Here is a 19,693-nt window from a genome sequence, read left to right as displayed (position 1 = left end):
AGAGATACTCCCGGGGGAGGAGAGAGGGAGGGAGGGAGGGTTTCATATTTCACATCATTTATAGAAGAGAGGCAGAGAGAACATAGAGTGTTTACTAACATATTTCATCTAAAAATGAAATGTTAAAAGTCAAAAGGATCAGCCAGAGAGACATTTTTGCAAATAAATCAAGAAAAATAACATTAAATCAGCATTGACACGCAAACTTGTCCTTATTTGTTCTTGATTATATTGATACATCTAGATATTGTTATATAATATTAGTGATCAACCACACCTCATATTGAAGGAGCTAATGTTTATGAGCAACAGGAAGTGGAACAAAGAGACCTTTTCATGTTCTTTTTCTGGCCTTTTGTCTTCATATTTCATAACATATGTTCTAACATGTCTTCCACTATGGTCCATAACACACATCACAGTGATCTGACAGAGTTGCTTTTTGCTTTTGGGAAAGAAAGGGCAGCTCTGCTAACAGACTCACTGAAGAACCGGAAGTCAGGCAATACCGCCTTCAAAATAAAAGCACAGAATTCGTTACACCTGAAAATAAGCACACGTTGAGCCACAAACAAGATTTAAAGGTTGAGATATTTAATAAAACTGGTTATTGTATATTTTACTAAAGCACAGCTAAACAATATATCTTTATAAAGTGTATTTTATTTTGCATTAAGTGGGATGGATTGCAGTCGTTTGTTATGCACAAAGTACAGAACTTAGTCCGGCGATATACACCTGAACATCAGCAGGAGAGGACTCTTTAAAGTAGAGACACTACATACTGATATACACCTGAACATCAGCAGGAGAGTACTCTTTAAAGTAGAGACACTACATACTGATATACACCTGAACATCAGCAGGAGAGGACTCTTTAAAGTAGAGACACTACATACTGATATACACCTGAACATCAGCAGGAGAGGACTCTTTAAAGTAGAGACACTACATACTGATATACACCTGAACATCAGCAGGAGAGGACTCTTTAAAGTAGAGACACTACATACTGATATACACCTGAACATCAGCAGGAGAGGACTCTTTAAAGTAGAGACACTACATACTGATATACACCAGAACATCAGCAGGAGAGGACTCTTTAAAGTAGAGACACTACATACTGATATACACCTGAACATCAGCAGGAGAGGACTCTTTAAAGTAGATACACTACATACTGATATACACCTGAACATCATCAGGAGAGGACTCTTTAAAGTAGAGACACTACATACTGATATACACCTGAACATCAGCAGGAGAGGACTCTTTAAAGTAGAGACACTACATACTGATATACACCTGAACATCAGCAGGAGAGGACTCTTTAAAGTAGAGACACTACATACTGATATACACCTGAACATCAGCAGGAGAGGACTCTTTAAAGTAGAGACACTACATACTGATATACACCTGAACATCAGCAGGAGAGGACTCTTTAAAGTAGAGACACTACATACTGATATACACCTGAACATCAGCAGGAGAGGACTCTTTAAAGTAGGTACTCAGATGTATTTTCGTCTATCAAAAATATATTATCGAAAGAAACCCAGCAAAATTATTTGTAAATGTCAGATCTAAAAAAATAAAACACTATCAATACGGGTGTGCTGGCTCACATGGGACCTTTATTTTTGAAATATTTACCGGAAGTAGCATATCTGTTGCAAACTGGAGAGATAAGATGGTAAGGGGGAGGAGGGAGGAGGGAAGTGGGAGGAGACTCTCTCCCAGCTGGGGACCAATCACAGGACAGGTAGCAACAGGTGAGAGGGAAACACACACCTCTCACACACACACACTGCTGCGGAGACATGACAGGGAACTAGAGAAGCGAGGACCATTACAGCCTCGGATGAAAAACTCCTTCCTTTGGATTAAAAGCACTTCTATACCCCGGGACAGAATATAAAAGCACTTTAAAGAGTGCCCGCGCAGAGGGAGAGCTACTTTAGAGGTTACAAAACATGTTTTCAGGAGCGGTGTAGTTTATTCTGGGCTGCTTTAGTTTGTTCTGATGTCTCCTCTGTTGCAACAATGCGCGTAGAGACGCTTTATTTCAGGGACTAGTTTGAGGATTTTTAAAATCAGATCTGAATCATGCAGAGCTCCGAGAGTCTGAGGCCGGCTCAGTCGGCCAGGAAGCCGCTGGGGAAGCTCTCTTCCCGGCTGGAGGAGGTGAAGAACCCGTGGAGACAGGTCTCCTCTCTGGAGCTCAGCCACAACGAGGCGGCGCGCCTGGCCACGGACGCGCTCCTGGAGCAAGGTGAGCACGAGTACAGGAGGGTGCTGACGGAGGAGCGCGAGGTGAGCTTCCTGTCCCAGCAGGAGGTCCAGTACATCACCCAGTACTCTGCAGCCGCTGCCTCCAAGACCTCCTGCGGGCCGGATAGCTCCAATGACCGGGACTTCGAGGAGGATGTGTCCGAACTCACATCCGGGACTTATTTCCCCATGATGTCCGATGAGGAGCCACCGATGCTGGAGCTCGGCTGGCCGGAAAACCCTAACAGATTCGGGCCATCAGAGACCCAGATCTACTTCCAGAGGGACAAGAGCCACAACGTGAAGGACCTGATCCGGTCCCTGATCAACCAGGCCAAGAAGGTGAGAGGCTCGGGGTCAAAGTGAGGGATAACGAGGGTACCTGAGCTCATAGAGTCACAGAAACATGAGGATAATATATTGCAGTGTGCTTTAAATGAACATGAGCTGTTTATATATCAGTACATATATTTCTGGAGTCATTTGGTAGTTTTGCACTTTGTACTCTCTTTGGAAGCCAATATTGTACTTTTTATTTCATTATACTTATTTTTAGGGTTAGGGTTCATTTGTATTTCAGCATTCATCGTCCCACAGAGCAGGGGACATTGACATTCTGCATTTGACCTATCTTAGTGTTAGGAGCAGTATCTGAAGTGATGCAGTCACAGCAACATGAGCATAATGTGCAGTGAGCTTTGAAGAACACACATCTCCCTAAGTGCTGCGGTTGTATGTCAGTACATATATCTTTTGTATTATGTCTTTCTGGAGTCTTATTTTGGTAGTTGTTGGTCTTAATTTGGTCGTTTTGCATACTTTATACTTCTAAACCACTATTTTTGGAAGCCAATATTAAAGTTCTGAGTACTTCTTCCAACTCTGACATGTTGTATCTGCGGCTTTGAGCTCGTAGAGTCACAGATGCTCTCATTAACAACAATCCCCCTAAGTGTTGCTATCTTATATCGGCACATATATATCAGTGTCCTTTGTGTCCTATTGTGTCTCTGTCTCTTTTCAGTCTGTCTCCTTTCAGTCTGTCTCTTTTCAGTCTGTCTCTTTCTGTCTCTTTTCAGTCAGTCTCTTTTCAGTCTGTCTCTTTTCAGTCTGTCTCTTTTCAGTCTGTCTCCTTTCAGTCTGTCTCTTTTCAGTCTGTCTCTTTCTGTCTCTTTTCAGTCAGTCTCTTTTCAGTCTGTCTCTTTTCAGTCAGTCTCTTTTCAGTCTGTCTCTTTTCTGTCTCTCTCTTTTCAGTCTGTCTCTTTTCAGTCTGTCTCTTTTTAGTCTGTCTCTTTTTAGTCTGTCTCTTTTCTGTCTCTCTCTTTTCAGTCTGTCTCTTTTTAGTCTGTCTCTTTTTAGTCTGTCTCTTTTCTGTCTCTTTTCAGTCTGTCTCTTTTCAGTCTCTCTCTTTTCAGTCTGTCTCTTTTTAGTCTGTCTCTTTTTAGTCTGTCTCTTTTTAGTCTGTCTCTTTTCTGTCTCTTTTCAGTCTGTCTCTTTTCAGTCTGTCTCTTTTCAGTCAGTCTCTTTTCAGTCAGTCTCTTTTCAGTCAGTCTCTTTTCAGTCTCTCTCTTTTCAGTCTGTCTCTTTTTAGTCTGTCTCTTTTTAGTCTCTCTCTTTTCAGTCAGTCTCTTTTCAGTCTCTCTTTTCAGTCTCTCTCTTTTTAGTCTGTCTCTTTTTAGTCTGTCTCTTTTTAGTCTGTCTCTTTTCAGTCTCTCTCTTTTCAGTCAGTCTCTTTTCAGTCAGTCTCTTTTCAGTCTCTCTCTTTTCAGTCTCTCTCTTTTTAGTCTGTCTCTTTTTAGTCTGTCTCTTTTCAGTCTGTCTCTTTTCAGTCTCTCTCTTTTCAGTCTGTCTCTTTTCAGTCTGTCTCTTTTCAGTCTGTCTCTTTTTAGTCTGTCTCTTTTCAGTCTGTCTCTTTTCAGTCAGTCTCTTTTTAGTCTGTCTCTTTAGTCTGTCTCTTTTTAGTCTGTCTCTTTTCAGTCTGTCTCTTTTCAGTCTGTCTCTTTTCAGTCAGTCTCTTTTTAGTCTGTCTCTTTTCAGTCTGTCTCTTTTCAGTCTGTCTCTTTTCAGTCTGTCTCTTTTCAGTCTGTCTCTTTTCAGTCTCTTTTCATTCTGTCTCTTTCTGTCTCTTTTCAGTCAGTCTCTTTTCAGTCTGTCTCTTTTCAGTCTGTCTCTTTCTGTCTCTTCTCTTTTCAGTCTGTCTCTTTTCAGTCTGTCTCTTTTCAGTCAGTCTCTTTTCAGTCTCTTTTCATTCTGTCTCTTTCTGTCTCTTTTCAGTCAGTCTCTTTTCAGTCTGTCTCTTTTCAGTCAGTCTCTTTTCAGTCTGTCTCTTTTCAGTCTCTTTTCATTCTGTCTCTTTCTGTCTCTTTTCAGTCAGTCTCTTTTCAGTCTGTCTCTTTTCAGTCTGTCTCTTTCTGTCTCTTCTCTTTTCAGTCTGTCTCTTTTCAGTCCGTCTCTTTTCAGTCTGTCTCTTTTCAGTCTGTCTCTTTCTGTCTCTTTCAGTCAGTCTCTTTTCAGTCTGTCTCTTTTCAGTCTCTTTTCAGTCTCTTTTCAGTCTGTCTCTTTTCAGTCTGTCTCTTTTCAGTCAAGTCATTTTTGCACATCTACGTGTCTTCTTTTGGTAGGTTAGGGTCCCCCTGTGCTTTCAGGATGTTTTCTGTTCATTGAGCTCGTGAGTACTTTTAATGGACTCTACCTAATATTGAGGTACTTGTACACTATAGCTGAGTAGTATCTTATTTGCATAATACCTTTTAATCCTCCTCTACATTTTAGTTGACAATATTGTCCTTTGATATTAGTATACTTTGATCCCAACACATTTGTACTTGTACTTAAGGACGGTCCTGAAGGCACGACTTTGACTTACTTCTGCACAATTAACAATAATCTACAGTTATTTGAATGATTGCTGTTTTTATTTTGGATGCTGCCACCTAATAGTGGTAGTCCTGCCACATTAAAATATTACCACAACAACAACAACAACAACAACAACACAACCTTATTCACACATTAACAGCCAGTCTGAAGAGGTGTCTTTACGGTTCCTTTGTGTCTATCTGGTCTTTTTGCAGCAGTTGTTTGGTCTTCTTCTTGTTGTTGTTGTTGTTGTTTACGTCGGCTTTCTGTAGACAGTTTGCCTCTCTTTGCAGTCTTCTGTGTCTTAGTGAGAGGTTTGTTTTGCATGTCTTTCTGTGGTAGTCCTGCATCTGCTGGAGTCTTGCTGTGTGTCTCCATGTCAGGCTTGTCTCTAGTTTGCTTCTTGCTTCTTGCGTCCAGCTGTTCTGTGTATCGTTCTGGAGTTATCTATGGAATGATACTTGTCTCTTTGTTTTGCACAAATAGAAGAGTAGAAGAGAAGGAGGGTTTGATAATGGCCTCACGGTGACGTAGGGACCTGTGAATCAGAGCCACAGAGCCACGGTGTTGCTTCCTGACAACACGTCTCCTCCTGTGTCAGCACTTTTTTGTTTTTCATGCTTCCACCTGAATGCATCCTTTCTGCCTGCAGAGGTCCCCCCCCCTTCCCCCCCCCCCCCTGCTGTCATGTTGGATCCTCTTCTCTGAGCAGGCACTCGCTTAGCAACCAAACCTCAGGGAAAACTCTCTATTGCCTCTCTACAGTACGGAGGCCGCAGGTGCTAACGTGCTACAACGACCCAGAACACTTCAACACAACAGCTCCAAGCAGGAGGCAGATAGAGAGACACAAAGGTTCCACATGAAGAGACACCTCCAGCTACTTCACAACACGTGCAGCGTTTAGAGATGTCCCCTGGTCTCCCAGCTGTGTGCGTCACTCTTTAGTGTCCCCTGGTCTCCAGCTGTCTGCGTCACTCTTTAGTGTCCCCTGGTCTCCCAGCTGTGTGCGTCACTCTTTAGTGTCCCCTGGTCTCCAGCTGTGTGCGTCACTCTTTAGTGTCCCCTGGTCTCCCAGCTGTGTGCGTCACTCTTTAGTGTCCCCTGGTCTCCCAGCTGTGTGCGTCACTCTTTAGTGTCCCCTGGTCTCCCAGCTGTGTGTGTCACTCTTTAGTGTCCCCTGGTCTCCCAGCTGTGTGCATCACTCTTTAGTGTCCCCTGGTCTCCCAGCTGTGTGCGTCACTCTTTAGTGTCCCCTGGTCTCCAGCTGTGTGTCACTCTTTAGTGTCCCCTGGTCTCCAGCTGTGTGCGTCACTCTTTAGTGTCCCCTGGTCTCCCAGCTGTGTGTGTCACTCTTTAGTGTCCCCTGGTCTCCCAGCTGTGTGCATCACTCTTTAGTGTCCCCTGGTCTCCCAGCTGTGTGCATCACTCTTTAGTGTCCCCTGGTCTCCCAGCTGTGTGCGTCACTCTTTAGTGTCCCCTGGTCTCCCAGCTGTGTGCGTCACTCTTTAGTGTCCCCTGGTCTCCCAGCTGTGTGCGTCACTCTTTAATGTCCCCTGGTCTCCCAGCTGTGTGCGTCACTCTTTAGTGTCCCCTGGTCTCCCAGCTTTGTGCGTCACTCTTTAATGTCCCCTGGTCTCCAGCTGTGTGTGTCACTCTTTAGTGTCCCCTGGTCTCCCAGCTGTGTGCATCACTCTTTAGTGTCCCCTGGTCTCCCAGCTGTGTGCGTCACTCTTTAGTGTCCCCTGGTCTCCCAGCTGTGTGCGTCACTCTTTAACCGCTGGAGTTTCACCGCGGCTGTCAGCTGTGTTTACTCCTGTGATTCAAACAGGACGCGCTGGAGAGGGGGCGGGGCTTATATCCATGTAAATACTGTGGTGGAAACCAACTACGACAAAATTAACCTATTTTACCGTGATTTAATTGTAATACACGTTTCAAAATGATGCCAAAGTAACTAAATACTGATACCGGTTAGTAACCAAGCTTTCTAGTCAGGATTCAGACACTATTGCACTTAATTTATTGTCTTGGTTGATTCTGTTGGCTTATATTTTATTTTATCAATAGAGTATTTATATTGTTTTTCCCTTTTGAAACAGATGTTCAGTTATGCTAAAGTCTTTGATTGCACTTCAAGTCTAAAGTTTACATTTTAATTGTTTGGTACTGACTTTTCCTCATTGATGTTTGATGTTTTACTTAGTTATGTGTTACTCTCCTTTTCATGTGTATTGATGTTACATCAGTGCTATTGCTACCCAACACAGGAAGTGCATTTTTATACTGAGGAACTGTGCCTTGAATATTTTATTTTATTTAGCAAGAGAGTGAACTCTACTTGGTGAAGAAACCAGTGTTAACGTGTGTTGTGTAGGGCGTAGGCCTAGCTACTTGAACACTGAGGAAGTTCCTGTTGAATTGTTCACTCAGGGATTCATTGCAGAATTAAGACCAGCTTGAAATGGTATCTTGGTCTGTTACTCCTTTTTAGTTTATTTTGTGTTACCTTGTAGGTGGTTGTTCTGTTAAGTAACTTGAAAAATAACCATAATAACCGACATGAAAAAATATCTTGATAAATATCGTCTATCGTGATACTGCTTTAAAAATATTGTGATATTATATTTTTCAATATCGCCCACCCGTATGTGTGCGTCACTCTTTAGTGTCCCCTGGTCTCCCAGCTGTGTGCATCACTCTTTAGTGTCCCCTGGTCTCCCAGCTGTGTACGTCACTCTTTAGTGTCCCCTGGTCTCCCAGCTGTGTACGTCACTCTTTAGTGTCCCCTGGTCTCCCAGCTGTGTGCGTCTCTTTTGTGTCCCCTGGTCTCCCAGCTGTGTGCGTCACTCTTTAGTGTCCCCTGGTCTCTAGCTGTGTGCGTCTCTTTTGTGTCCCCTGGTCTCCAGCTGTGTGCGTCACTCTTTAGTGTCCCCTGGTCTCTAGCTGTGTGCGCGTCTCTTTTGTGTCCCCTGGTCTCCCAGCTGTGTGCGTCACTCTTTAGTGTCCCCTGGTCTCCAGCTGTGTGCGTCACTCTTTAGTGTCCCCTGGTCTCCCAGCTGTGTGCGTCACTCTTTAGTGTCCCCTGGTCTCCAGCTGTGTGCGTCTCTCTTTTGTGTCCCCTGGTCTCCCAGCTGTGTGCGTCACTCTTTAGTGTCCCCTGGTCTCCCAGCTGTGTGCGTCACTCTTTAGTGTCCCCTGGTCTCCAGATGTGTGCGTCACTCTTTAGTGTCCCCTGGTCTCCCAGCTGTGTGCGTCACTCTTTAGTGTCCCCTGGTCTCCCAGCTGTGTGCGTCACTCTTTAGTGTCCCCTGTTCTCCCAGCTGTGTGCGTCTCTCTTTTGTGTCCCCTGGTCTCCCAGCTGTGTGCGTCACTCTTTAGTGTCCCCTGGTCTCCCAGCTGTGTGCGTCACTCTTTAGTGTCCCCTGGTCTCCAGATGTGTGCGTCAATCTTTTGTGTCCCCTGGTCTCCCAGCTGTGTGCGTCTCTCTTTTGTGTCCCCTGGTCTCCCAGCTGTGTGCGTCTCTCTTTTGTGTCCCCTGGTCTCCCAGCTGTGTGTGTCACTCTTTAGTGTCCCCTGGTCTCCCAGCTGTGTGCGTCACTCTTTAGTGTCCCCTGGTCTCCGTTGTATTTGCAGCGTCTGGTTTCTGCAGCTTGTTGCTGTGTGTGTTGGTGTTGTGTTTTTGTAGTTGTTTTGTAAATGTTTCTGTGTAGTAGGGGTGTAACGGTTCACAAACATTTCGGTTCGGTACGTACCTCGGTTTTTAGGTCACGGTTCGGTTCGGTACGTTTTCGGTACAGCAGAAAAAATGATCACGAAACATAAAATATATATAAATTTGTTATTATTATTAAACTGTGAATAATGTATTCACTCAAATAAATACAAAATATAATAAAATAAACATTAAGGTGCAGCATTTTGATGAACTGAAATAATCTATATTTGAACTGTACTGTACTCGTACCTAAGCAGCCAGTTTGACATTAGGACTTGCTGGTCATTGTGTTTTCATGTTTGTTTAAAGAAAGATGAACGTGTCCACATTGCTTGCTGAAAGGCAGATCTGCTGGCACTAACAATGTCTCCTGCTGTGGAGAACACCCTCTCTAGGGACAGAGGTAGCAGATACAGCCAGGTAGCGCTTTGCTAACATGGCAACATAAGGAGATTTGGCGTTTGTAATAGCTTTGGCTCGGTCTGAACTTGTTGCAAGTGGTGGAGGCTTAAATGCTAGCGGGAGTTGGGTTTGCACTTCAGTCTTTTTTCTTTTGGTACCGGTGATATTCAGGCACGTGATGCCTTTTCAAATGAGTGTGCAAGTTTGATGTATTGCCAGCCGTGTAACCAGTTTTAGTTGAACAATGTCGACAAACAGCTTTGGTTCGGTCCACCTGTCTTTGTCCATCATCCTTGTACGTAACTGTGAAACCAAAATGTTCCCAAACCGGAGACTTCAATGATGCTGGAGGATTTTAGAGCTCAACTTTATCTGCGTTCACCATTTCGACGGTTCCTCAAATTACTGACTACATTTTGAACGCATCCCTGTGACCAGCTCTCGTAGTATGCCTCTCGTCCAATGAAATGACTCGCTCTATGACGCGTTGAACCCAATGTGAGCAAATGACTCTGAATGCTGCGACGCAGCACCTGAGATTACTTCCAAGAAGTTTTTCACATTTAACGTTATATTCGTTCGGTACACCTCGGGACACACGTGTACCGAACCGGAGGGCCCGTACCGTTACACCCCCACTGTGTAGTCATGTCATGTCTCCTGACGGTTGCTCTGTGTCTCTCTTCTGGCATTGTTCGTTACATTGCATTCGTTTTGTGTCTTTTCAAATGTGTTGTGTTCGTCACTCTTTATTTTGTGTCTCATCTTGGTGGTGTTGCCTCTGTCCAGTCATCTTCTGTCTGCTGATGACTGCTCTCTGTCTCTCTGTTTGTCTCTCTGTCTCTCTGTCTCTCTGTCTGTCTCTCTGTCTCTCTCTCTCTCTGTATCTCTGTCTCTCTGTCTGTCTGTCTCTCTGTCTCTCTGTCTCTCTGTCTCTGTCTCTCTCTGTATCTCTGTCTGTCTCTCTGTCTGTCTGTCTCTCTGTCTCTCTCTCTGTCTCTCTGTCTCTCTCTCTCTCTCTCTCTCTGTCTCTCTGTCTGTCTCTCTGTCTGTCTCTCTGTCTCTCTCTCTCTCTCTCTCTCTGTCTCTCTGTCTGTCTGTCTCTCTGTCTCTCTGTCTCTCTGTCTCTGTCTCTCTCTGTATCTCTGTCTGTCTCTCTGTCTGTCTGTCTCTCTGTCTCTCTCTCTGTCTCTCTGTCTCTCTCTCTGTCTCTCTCTCTGTATCTCTGTCTGTCTCTCTGTCTGTCTGTCTCTCTGTCTGTCTCTCTGTCTGTCTCTCTGTCTGTCTCTCTGTCTGTCTCTCTGTCTGTCTGCAGCCTTTTGGATTCTCTCAGCAGTTGCTTTGTGTTTTTGTGGACTTCTTGTGTCTTTTGAGCGTCTCTCTGCAGGCTTGTTGTGTCTCTGTGTGTCTCTTGAGCGTCTCTATGTAGTCGTTGAGTCTCTCTCATGTTGAGTTTTATTGCAGTCGTTTCAATCGCTGTGAAATCTGTTTGTCTTTTTAGAAATGTCACGTCCCTTTTTATAGTTGTTTTTCACAGCTTTCTGTCTGATTTTGGTCGTTTCCGTTCTGTATTCAGTCAGTTTGCATCTTTCGGTCATCACTTGTGTCCTTGTGCCGTCCCTTTGTGTCTCTGTGGACGTCTTCTGTCTCCTTTGATTTGTTCTGCTCGTCTTTCTGCTGTCGTGTTGTGTCTTATTTTGGTAGTCTGACTCTCTGTTATTGGACTTACCCCTCTGACATGTTAATGTCACTTCAAACAGAAGCTCTGCTATCAATGATGACCTCTGACCCCGTGATGACCTCTGACCCCGTGACCCCGGGCCCCGACAGGCTCTGAGAAAGCTGTCAAAATAAAACAAAGCAATAAATAATGTCTGAATTATTCACCAGCCATCAGCTCTGTTTGTTGCATGTCGCAGAATAATCTCATAAATAACAAACAGTCAGTTCACTGGCAGACCGTCGGGCACACGCTGCATGAGTCACACACACACACACACACACACTCTCTCTCTCTCTCTCTCTCTCTCTCTCTCTCTCTCTCTCTCTCTCTCTCTCTCTCTCTCTCTCTCTCACACAGAGACATGTAAACCTGTTCACACAGAGTGCAGGGGCCATTGACCAGAGAAGAGCAGGAGCTGTGACGTCACTTCTGCAAAACTCAAATCAAGATGCGATCCCTGAGCAAGGAGCTAAAAGAGATCTTAAAACTGAGAGAATAAGATTTAAAATGGTCAGAGACATGATGATAAGATGACACAGAAGAGGATTAGTGCCACGTGTGAATCTGTTTTTGGAGTTCTGACTCAAAGAGATTGATTGTTTTTGACTTTTTATTAAAAATTCTGACTTTAATTTCAGAACTAAAAACCAAAAACGTCACTTTTGTTCCGATTTCAATTTCTTTTCCACGCACCTCGGCTGATGCACCATTATGCCTCTTGCATTTATTTTGTTCCTTTTATGTAGGGCTGCTCAATTCATCGTATTTTAATCGCAATTACGATTATGGCTTGCAACGATTACAAAAACAACGCAATCGAAATAAAACGATTTTTTTTTGGTATTATTACTTTATTTAATTACTTTTTTTAATTACTTTTTTGTATTATTGTTTGTTCAGTTGAATTATACTTAAAGTTCGGGGTAATCAACTGTTAAAAACATACTGTTTATAAAAAAATTCTCCAATAAATGGGTGTTTTCAAAGCAAATGGATAATCGTTTTTAATAATGGTGATATCAATTATTGACCCAAACAGATTATTGTGTGTGTGTGTGTGTGTGTGTGTGTGTGTGTGTGTGTGTGTGTGTGTGTGTGTGTGTGTTGCGTAACACACACTGTATGGAGGCCCTTTCATTTCTTTGTGTTGCATGTGAAAGAGTGTGTTTGCACATTGAGGCGTCCACAGTTAAAGTGAAATGGAAATCCAGATGTTTACTAGTTTGTGAAACTTCTTTCTGATTCCTGCGTGATGTTCTGTTACAGAGTGTCCTGTACGCTGGAAAAAATGCTGCTCCAAAAACAGGTTAAACAATAATGAAAACAAACTGTTTTCATTGAAATAAGTCCAAACAATCTGCTAATAGAACAAGTGAACATGTGCCTGGTTAGATGTCTTGAACTAAGAAGGGATATTTAGATCAATCAGATCTTGTAATTATCTGGAGAACTCATTTTGAACTATATTTGACCAGAATCAGGAAATGCTGTTTCAATATAAGCCGCAAATACTGTTTTTTTTTTTCTGGTGATTTTCTAATAAATGTGTTTAATCTGAGATGAAGCATTGTCTGAAAACAAGAGCTGATATCGCACTGAAGTGTTAGGTCTGAAGTTAGTGTGTCTCATATCAGGTGGTTCTGACCAGATATTAGACACATGGGCAAGATGTAGAGTTTCTGTCCTGTACTTGATGGGATCGTGGAGGCATGACAGACACATGCTCCAGGGGACTGAGGACAGGTTGAACGTGTTTCTCAGAGACAAGCAGAACTTTCTTTTCCTAAACGGTTGAGTCATAAAGGCTCAGTAATCTACATTTTATAGATGTGTCATTAAACTAGGGCTGAACAATTTAAAACATGACTAGCTGCGATTATTTCAACTGATATTGAAATTGAGATATATTCTTCGAATTCAGAGGGAATGATTGAGAAGGGCATGTACTGCTCATTTTGGTGGACTTTGAATGGTTGTGTGTAATAATGTTTCAGCAAAATCTTACTCTCCTGATGTCTAAATTGAAAAATGTTGTATTAAAATGTTCAGATTACTTTATTGTCAGTTAAATGAACATGGCATAAAACTGGTCTCTAATGACGCATTTCCACTACGACGCGGAGCTCGCTTTAAGCGTGCCGTGCCCGGCAGGTGTATATCAGTATGTAGTGTCTCTACTTTAAAGAGTCCTCTCCTGCTGATGTTCAGGTGTATATCAGTATGTAGTGTCTCTACTTTAAAGAGTCCTCTCCTGCTGATGTTCAGGTGTATATCAGTATGTAGTGTCTCTACTTTAAAGAGTCCTCTCCTGCTGATGTTCAGGTGTATATCAGTATGTAGTGTCTCTACTTTAAAGAGTCCTCTTCTGCTGATGTTCAGGTGTATATCAGTATGTAGTGTCTCTACTTTAAAGAGTCCTCTCCTGCTGATGTTCAGGTGTATATCAGTATGTAGTGTCTCTACTTTAAAGAGTCCTCTCCTGCTGATGTTCAGGTGTATATCAGTATGTAGTGTCTCTACTTTAAAGAGTCCTCTCCTGCTGATGTTCAGGTGTATATCAGTATGTAGTGTCTCTACTTTAAAGAGTCCTCTCCTGCTGATATTCAGGTGTATATCAGTATGTAGTGTCTCTACTTTAAAGAGTCCTCTCCTGCTGATGTGTAGGTGTATATCAGTATGTAGTGTCTCTACTTTAAAGAGTCCTCTCCTCCTGATGTTCAGGTATATATCAGTATGTAGTGTCTCTACTTTAAAGAGTCCTCTCCTGCTGATGTTCAGGTGTATATCAGTATGTAGTGTCTCTACTTTAAAGAGTCCTCTCCTGCTGATGTTCAGGTGTATATCAGTATGTAGTGTCTCTACTTTAAAGAGTCCTCTCCTGCTGATGTTCAGGTGTATATCAGTATGTAGTGTCTCTACTTTAAAGAGTCCTCTCCTGCTGATGTTCAGGTGTATATCAGTATGTAGTGTCTCTACTTTAAAGAGTCCTCTCCTGCTGATGTTCAGGTGTATATCAGTATGTAGTGTCTCTACTTTAAAGAGTCCTCTCCTGCTGATGTTCAGGTGTATATCAGTATGTAGTGTCTCTACTTTAAAGAGTCCTCTCCTGCTGATGTTCAGGTGTATATCAGTATGTAGTGTCTCTACTTTAAAGAGTCCTCTCCTCCTGATGTTCAGGTGTATATCAGTATGTAGTGTCTCTACTTTAAAGAGTCCTCTCCTGCTGATGTTCAGGTGTATATCAGTATGTAGTGTCTCTACTTTAAAGAGTCCTCTCCTGCTGATGTTCAGGTGTATATCAGTATGTAGCGTCTCTACTTTAAAGAGTCCTCTCCTGCTGATGTTCAGGTGTATATCAGTATGTAGTGTCTCTACTTTAAAGAGTCCTCTCTCTGCAGGTGATCGCTCTGGTGATGGACGTGTTCACGGACGTGGATCTTCTTTGTGATTTGATGGAAGCGTCCAATAAGCGGCGAGTCCCCGTGTACATCCTGCTGGACGAGAAGAACCTCGACTCCTTCACCGATATGTGCACCGCGCTCGATATCCAGAGCTCGCACATGAGTGTGAGTACTTTTTTATTTATAGTTAAACCTCAGATGCATGCGTTTCAAATGTCTACTTAACCTTTGCGCACATTTTCCCGACACAGTAGAGTGTAAGTACTCACTCTGATCTGTGTCACATCTCAAGCTATGTTACTTTTCTGGCACCTTCCTAGAAACAAACTTTAAACCTGACTTAAAACATTTGGAAACGGGTAAATGTGACCGTATGAACAGAATGCACCTTCGTGATCTCCACACAATCACACACCTCACATTTAAAGAGCTCTTTGATGAAAAGGTATCACAGTAGACGTCGTGGCTTCCTTGTTTTTCTTTCAAGCCACTAGACGCCTTAAACAGTTATATTTCCTTCATATTACTTACAGTTGAAGAGTTGTTTGGCCTCCGATGGTTTGGTTGATGTTATGCGATGTGTTTGATCAAAATAAAATAACAAACTTCTACACATGCAACAAAGAAAAGAGGCCTTTACAATATTCAAAACGAATTTGCAAAACTCAAATAAAATAACAAACAACTTATTCTTTCCGTCTTGATGATGCTTAACTTAATAACTTAAAGGGTAATTGAACGGTTAAAAACTTCCTCGACGGCGTCTTCCTAGCAGGTTGCTGACCATCACTGTCGCCGTGGGAATTGTAGTCTTTTATCGTGTGTTGACTACAGACGTCACAGTTAGGTGGTCTTTCTTATCAAACAGAGCACTGGCTCTCACACTAGAGACGATGCACACTGATGTGAACCTGAGCATGACTCGCGTAAGGCTCTTAGTCCTGTTCCCTTTCAGTCCAAGATGTCTGAACGTAAGCAGACCTGTCCTCGGGGGTCTCCTGTGTGTTGCATCAGAGTGTTTTGCAGACTCAGCAGTGTCACTGAGCTTCTAGAAGTCTCACTGCAGTGTGAGAGAGGAAGCAGAGGATCAGCATGTACAGGACCCTCCTGTCCAAACACTCCTCACGTCGGTTTGATCTAAACCTTTTGGTGTTCCTCTTCACCGACATGATGGGATAGCTGTGAGGAATCAGCTACACATCGACCCCCTAAGATGACATCACAATCTGACTACTAATTTATCCCGGGGAAATGGGCTTCGTGAAAGTTGCTCCAAAGAGTCCTGGTCTTAGAGTGACCAGGTGCCAACAAGCACCATGTGGGACAAAGGGGACGTTTTTGTGGGACATGTTACATACATTAGAGAAGACACACACACACACACACACACACACACACACACACACACACACACACACACACACACACACACACACACACACACACACACACACACACACACACACACACACACACACACACACACAGATGATATCGTATGTTCCCAGTTATGAATCATCCGTCACACACAGGTTCCTCTGTTTTTATAATCGTGCTGTGAGAGCATCTGAGAGCGTTCAGGAGAAAAGTGTAATGCAATACAAAGATGCTCCTATGCCTTCAGCTTAATGCAGGGGTGGGGAACCTCCGGCCCCGCGAGACCATTTGGTACGGCCCTCGAGGTAATTTATAAACACACGCAAAAAAGAAAAAATGTAAAGAAATCTAGACCGCAAAAAAATTAAACAGGCGAGTGCCTGTTTTTCCTGGCCAAGGTCAGGGTCCTTGAACACAACACGAGCCTAACGTGTCATCACGTGGTATATGTCTCGTCTGATAGAGGTGCAGTTCTGACGGAGAGCACCAGAACGCCACTCCAGCACCTCCAAGCAGTACCCATAAGAAGCCGTACACATGCTGCAGTGTCTGCGTGGCTGTGTCTTTAGTTGAAAGCCCAGTGGTGATCTGCTCATCTGTCTTACTGATCATACAGTCAATAACTTTGCTGTTATTAGCATCTGGTTAGCTAGCTAAGCTAACAAATATAAGAAGCTTTTTCTACAACCAGTGAGGTGAAGGCACATCTTTATATGATCATTATAGTTATAGAAAAATAAGAGAATAAAGTAAACGGTTATAAATACTATGATACAGATATACAGTTTGAAAGGGGAGTGATTTGTAAAATATCCATAAAGAAAAAGAACATCTGCTTCCAGTTGTGTTTCATCTGGGTGTTGAGAGATGTATCCATAGATCTCCTCATGTTGCTCTCAAAGTGCACCAGGTTGATGTTTTTAACTTCAACATTTAAAAAAAAATCTTCCCGGGGGAGCATGACCCCCGGACCCCCCTAGAGGAGGTTAGGTCCCCCCCCCACTTAAATCATGTCCACATGGAAAGGAAACTAAATACATTTGCACATATCTTGTGTCCACATCTTTCTGTTTTGGTGGTCATGCCACACCGTGCACGTGCATGCGCGAGTCATGGTGAGATCTCTGGATTAAGAGGTTGCTTTTTCTTTGCACAGCATGAAAGAAAGGCCAAATGAATGGGCTGTGATTTGAGTTTTTTTAAGAAGAGGTCAATCATTCGTACGGCCCTCGGAGGATGTTGAAAAAATTGAAATGGCCCTTGAGAGGAAAAAGGTTCCCCACCCCTGGCTTAATGTGTGTGTGTGTGTGTGTGTGTGTGTGTGTGTGTGTGTGTGTGTGTGTGTGTGTGTGTGTGTGTGTGTGTGTGTGTGTTTGTGTGTGTGTAGAATATGCGTATTCGGACTACTTGTGGGGACACGTACTGCACAAAGAGCGGCAAGAAGTTCAGCGGTCAGGTCCTCGAGAAGTTCCTGATCATCGACTGTGAAGAGGTCATCGCAGGGTCATACAGGTGAGACACACACACACACACACACACACACACACACACACACACACACACACACACACACACACACACACTTATAATCACTATGCATGTGCATCACTCTTTAGTGTCCCCTGGTCTCCCAGCTGTGTGCATCACTCTTTAGTGTCCCCTGGTCTCCCAGCTGTGTGCGTCACTCTTTAATGTCCCCTGGTCTCCCAGCTGTGTGCGTCACTCTTTAGTGTCCCCTGGTCTCCCAGCTGTGTGCGTCACTCTTTAGTGTCCCCTGGTCTCCCAGCTGTGTGCGTCACTCTTTAGTGTCCCCTGGTCTCCAGCTGTGTGCGTCACTCTTTAGTGTCCCCTGATCTCCCAGCTGTGTGCCTCACCTTTTAGTGTCCCCTGGTCTCCCAGCTGTGTGCGTCACTCTTTAGTGTCCCCTGGTCTCCCAGCTGTGTGCGTCACTCTTTAGTGTCCCCTGGTCTCCGTTGTGTTTTGAGCTTCTTGCAGCGTTTGGTTTCTGCAGCTTTTAGTAAATGCTGCATGTCTCCTCAAGTTGCTGAATGTTCTCTAAACGCTGCATGTGTTCTCAAGTAGCTGGAGATGTCTCTTCATGTGGAACCTTTGGGTTTCTGTATCTGCATCCTTTCTGAAGCTGCAGCGTGTTTCCCCAGCTGTCAGCCTCCGCACAAAAATGCCTCATTACCAAACTAAATAGTTAGAAACAGAAGGCCTGCAAAACTTTGAAAAATAAATCTGAGAGCCACAACAATGATTCATTGTACGATCAGAATGTGATCCATTATGTCCAGTAAAATTAGACTTAACAGACTCACAAGAAGATGAGTGTTCTCGTCATCGTTAGCACTCCTCAGCCTGTGAAAACACTTGTGTAATATCTTCTGTTGGAGCTCTGGTGAGTCTGAGTTTGCACCGAACACTTCAAATATATAACGGCAACCCTGGAACCTGGAAAAAGCTTAGGAGACATTAACGTCTCATGGAAAGTATAATACAATATGTTATTGAGGTTATGATAACTGCAGTCCAAGAGTCTCTGATGCAGTTTGTATTCAGTCTGTCCCCTGCATGTTTGGATCGCAAATCTAAAAAGCACTGGGCAGCAGACGACGTAGTAGTAGTAGTAGTAGTAGTAGTAGTAGTAGTAGTAGTAGTAGTAGTAGTAGTAGTAGTAGTAGTAGTAGTAGTAGTAGTAGTCGTCTAATGGATAGTGAGGTAGGCTGAAGATCAGAAGGTTGTGAGTTCAAATCCCGCCTGGAACACCACCCCTAGTGAGTAAGGCACTCAGCCCTCAGTTACTCCAGGGGGAATGTTCCTGTAATCGGTAATTGTAAGTTGCTTTGGATAAAAGCCTCAGCTAAATGAAATGTAATGTCAGTGAGGCTGTCATGATGCATCAAGCTGCAGAAATGTAACAAGGCCTGGATTAAAATATGATGTGTGAGAGGATGTTAACGCTTCATACGGAAACATGAAGAGCGATGAAGGGAACGCAGGAAATACAACAAGTGTACACGTTCAAATATCAGAGTCTGTGGCCTCGCACGATTAGCATTAGCATTTGACTTTGCATGCTGCCTGATAAGCAGGAGGTTCTGCAGGCTGCAGTGTGTGAACAGTGCTCTTATTGTGACTCTTGGTGCCATTTGAAACTGTCGTGAGAATACCTGAGTAATACCTGTAATTACTGCTGTAGCTCAGAGCGGACTGTCAGCCGTATATGATTTAATACCACTATCATTTATTGTTTAAAATACTTTCACTGTACTCATACTTGCTGCTTAGTATTTAACTAATGAAAGAAAGGTTTCAGATATAATCTACAGGTGCACTAAACTATTCATTTGAATTAAATTCATATTGAAAAGCTATAGTTTGTTATAACTGGAGATAATTACATTGAATTCCCCCATGCAGGATGAATAAAGCAAGTCTTCAATTTCTTCTTCTCGTTTTAAATCACTATTACTTTAGGTAAGGCTGCTGTTGGACAGATTGAGCAACCTCCGTGAACAATGACCAGCATACACTAACGATGTCATTTCAAATATTTGTCGGGACCTTCAGAGTTTATATTAACGCATTCTTTCATCTACTCCTGAGGTGTGTCTTCAGCTACACACCTTAAATCCTCTCAATCATTTCATTTCCTTCCTTGTTATGTCAAATACTGTCCCATCCTTGTTGTTTTAATAATATCGTATTGTTTTAGTCTGACACATTAGCCCAACATTAGCCGCCTTTAGCTTAGCGGTGGTGACGTGAAGTCATGTGACCGTGCTGTAGTTCCTTTATAGCCCAACATTAGCCGCCTTTAGCTTAGCGGTGGTGACGTGAAGTCATGTGACCGTGCTGTAGTTCCTTGATAGCCCAACATTAGCCACCTTTAGCTTAGCGGTGGTGACGTGAAGTCATGTGACCGTGCTGTAG

General features: G+C 43.3%; 1 protein-coding gene across 1 annotated transcript in view; it reads left to right on the top strand.

The window, feature by feature from the left end:
* The first annotated feature begins 1,829 nt into the window (after positions 1 to 1,829).
* fam83c (family with sequence similarity 83 member C) overlaps positions 1,830 to 19,693 on the top strand; it is a 29,589-nt gene continuing 11,725 nt past the window's right edge. The window contains exons 1-3 of the mRNA XM_079681016.1: positions 1,830 to 2,619; positions 14,378 to 14,545; positions 17,145 to 17,269. Coding sequence (XP_079537142.1) covers positions 2,113 to 2,619; positions 14,378 to 14,545; positions 17,145 to 17,269 — 800 coding nt within the window. The 5' untranslated portion in view covers positions 1,830 to 2,112. The remainder of the gene's footprint in view (positions 2,620 to 14,377; positions 14,546 to 17,144; positions 17,270 to 19,693) is intronic.

Source organism: Notothenia rossii (assembly GCF_949606895.1).
Source record: "Notothenia rossii genome assembly, chromosome: 5".
Classification (NCBI taxonomy): Eukaryota; Metazoa; Chordata; class Actinopteri; order Perciformes; family Nototheniidae; genus Notothenia; species Notothenia rossii.
The sequence above is the reverse complement of the archived record's forward strand: the minus strand, read 5'-3'. Positions and strand labels throughout refer to the sequence as shown.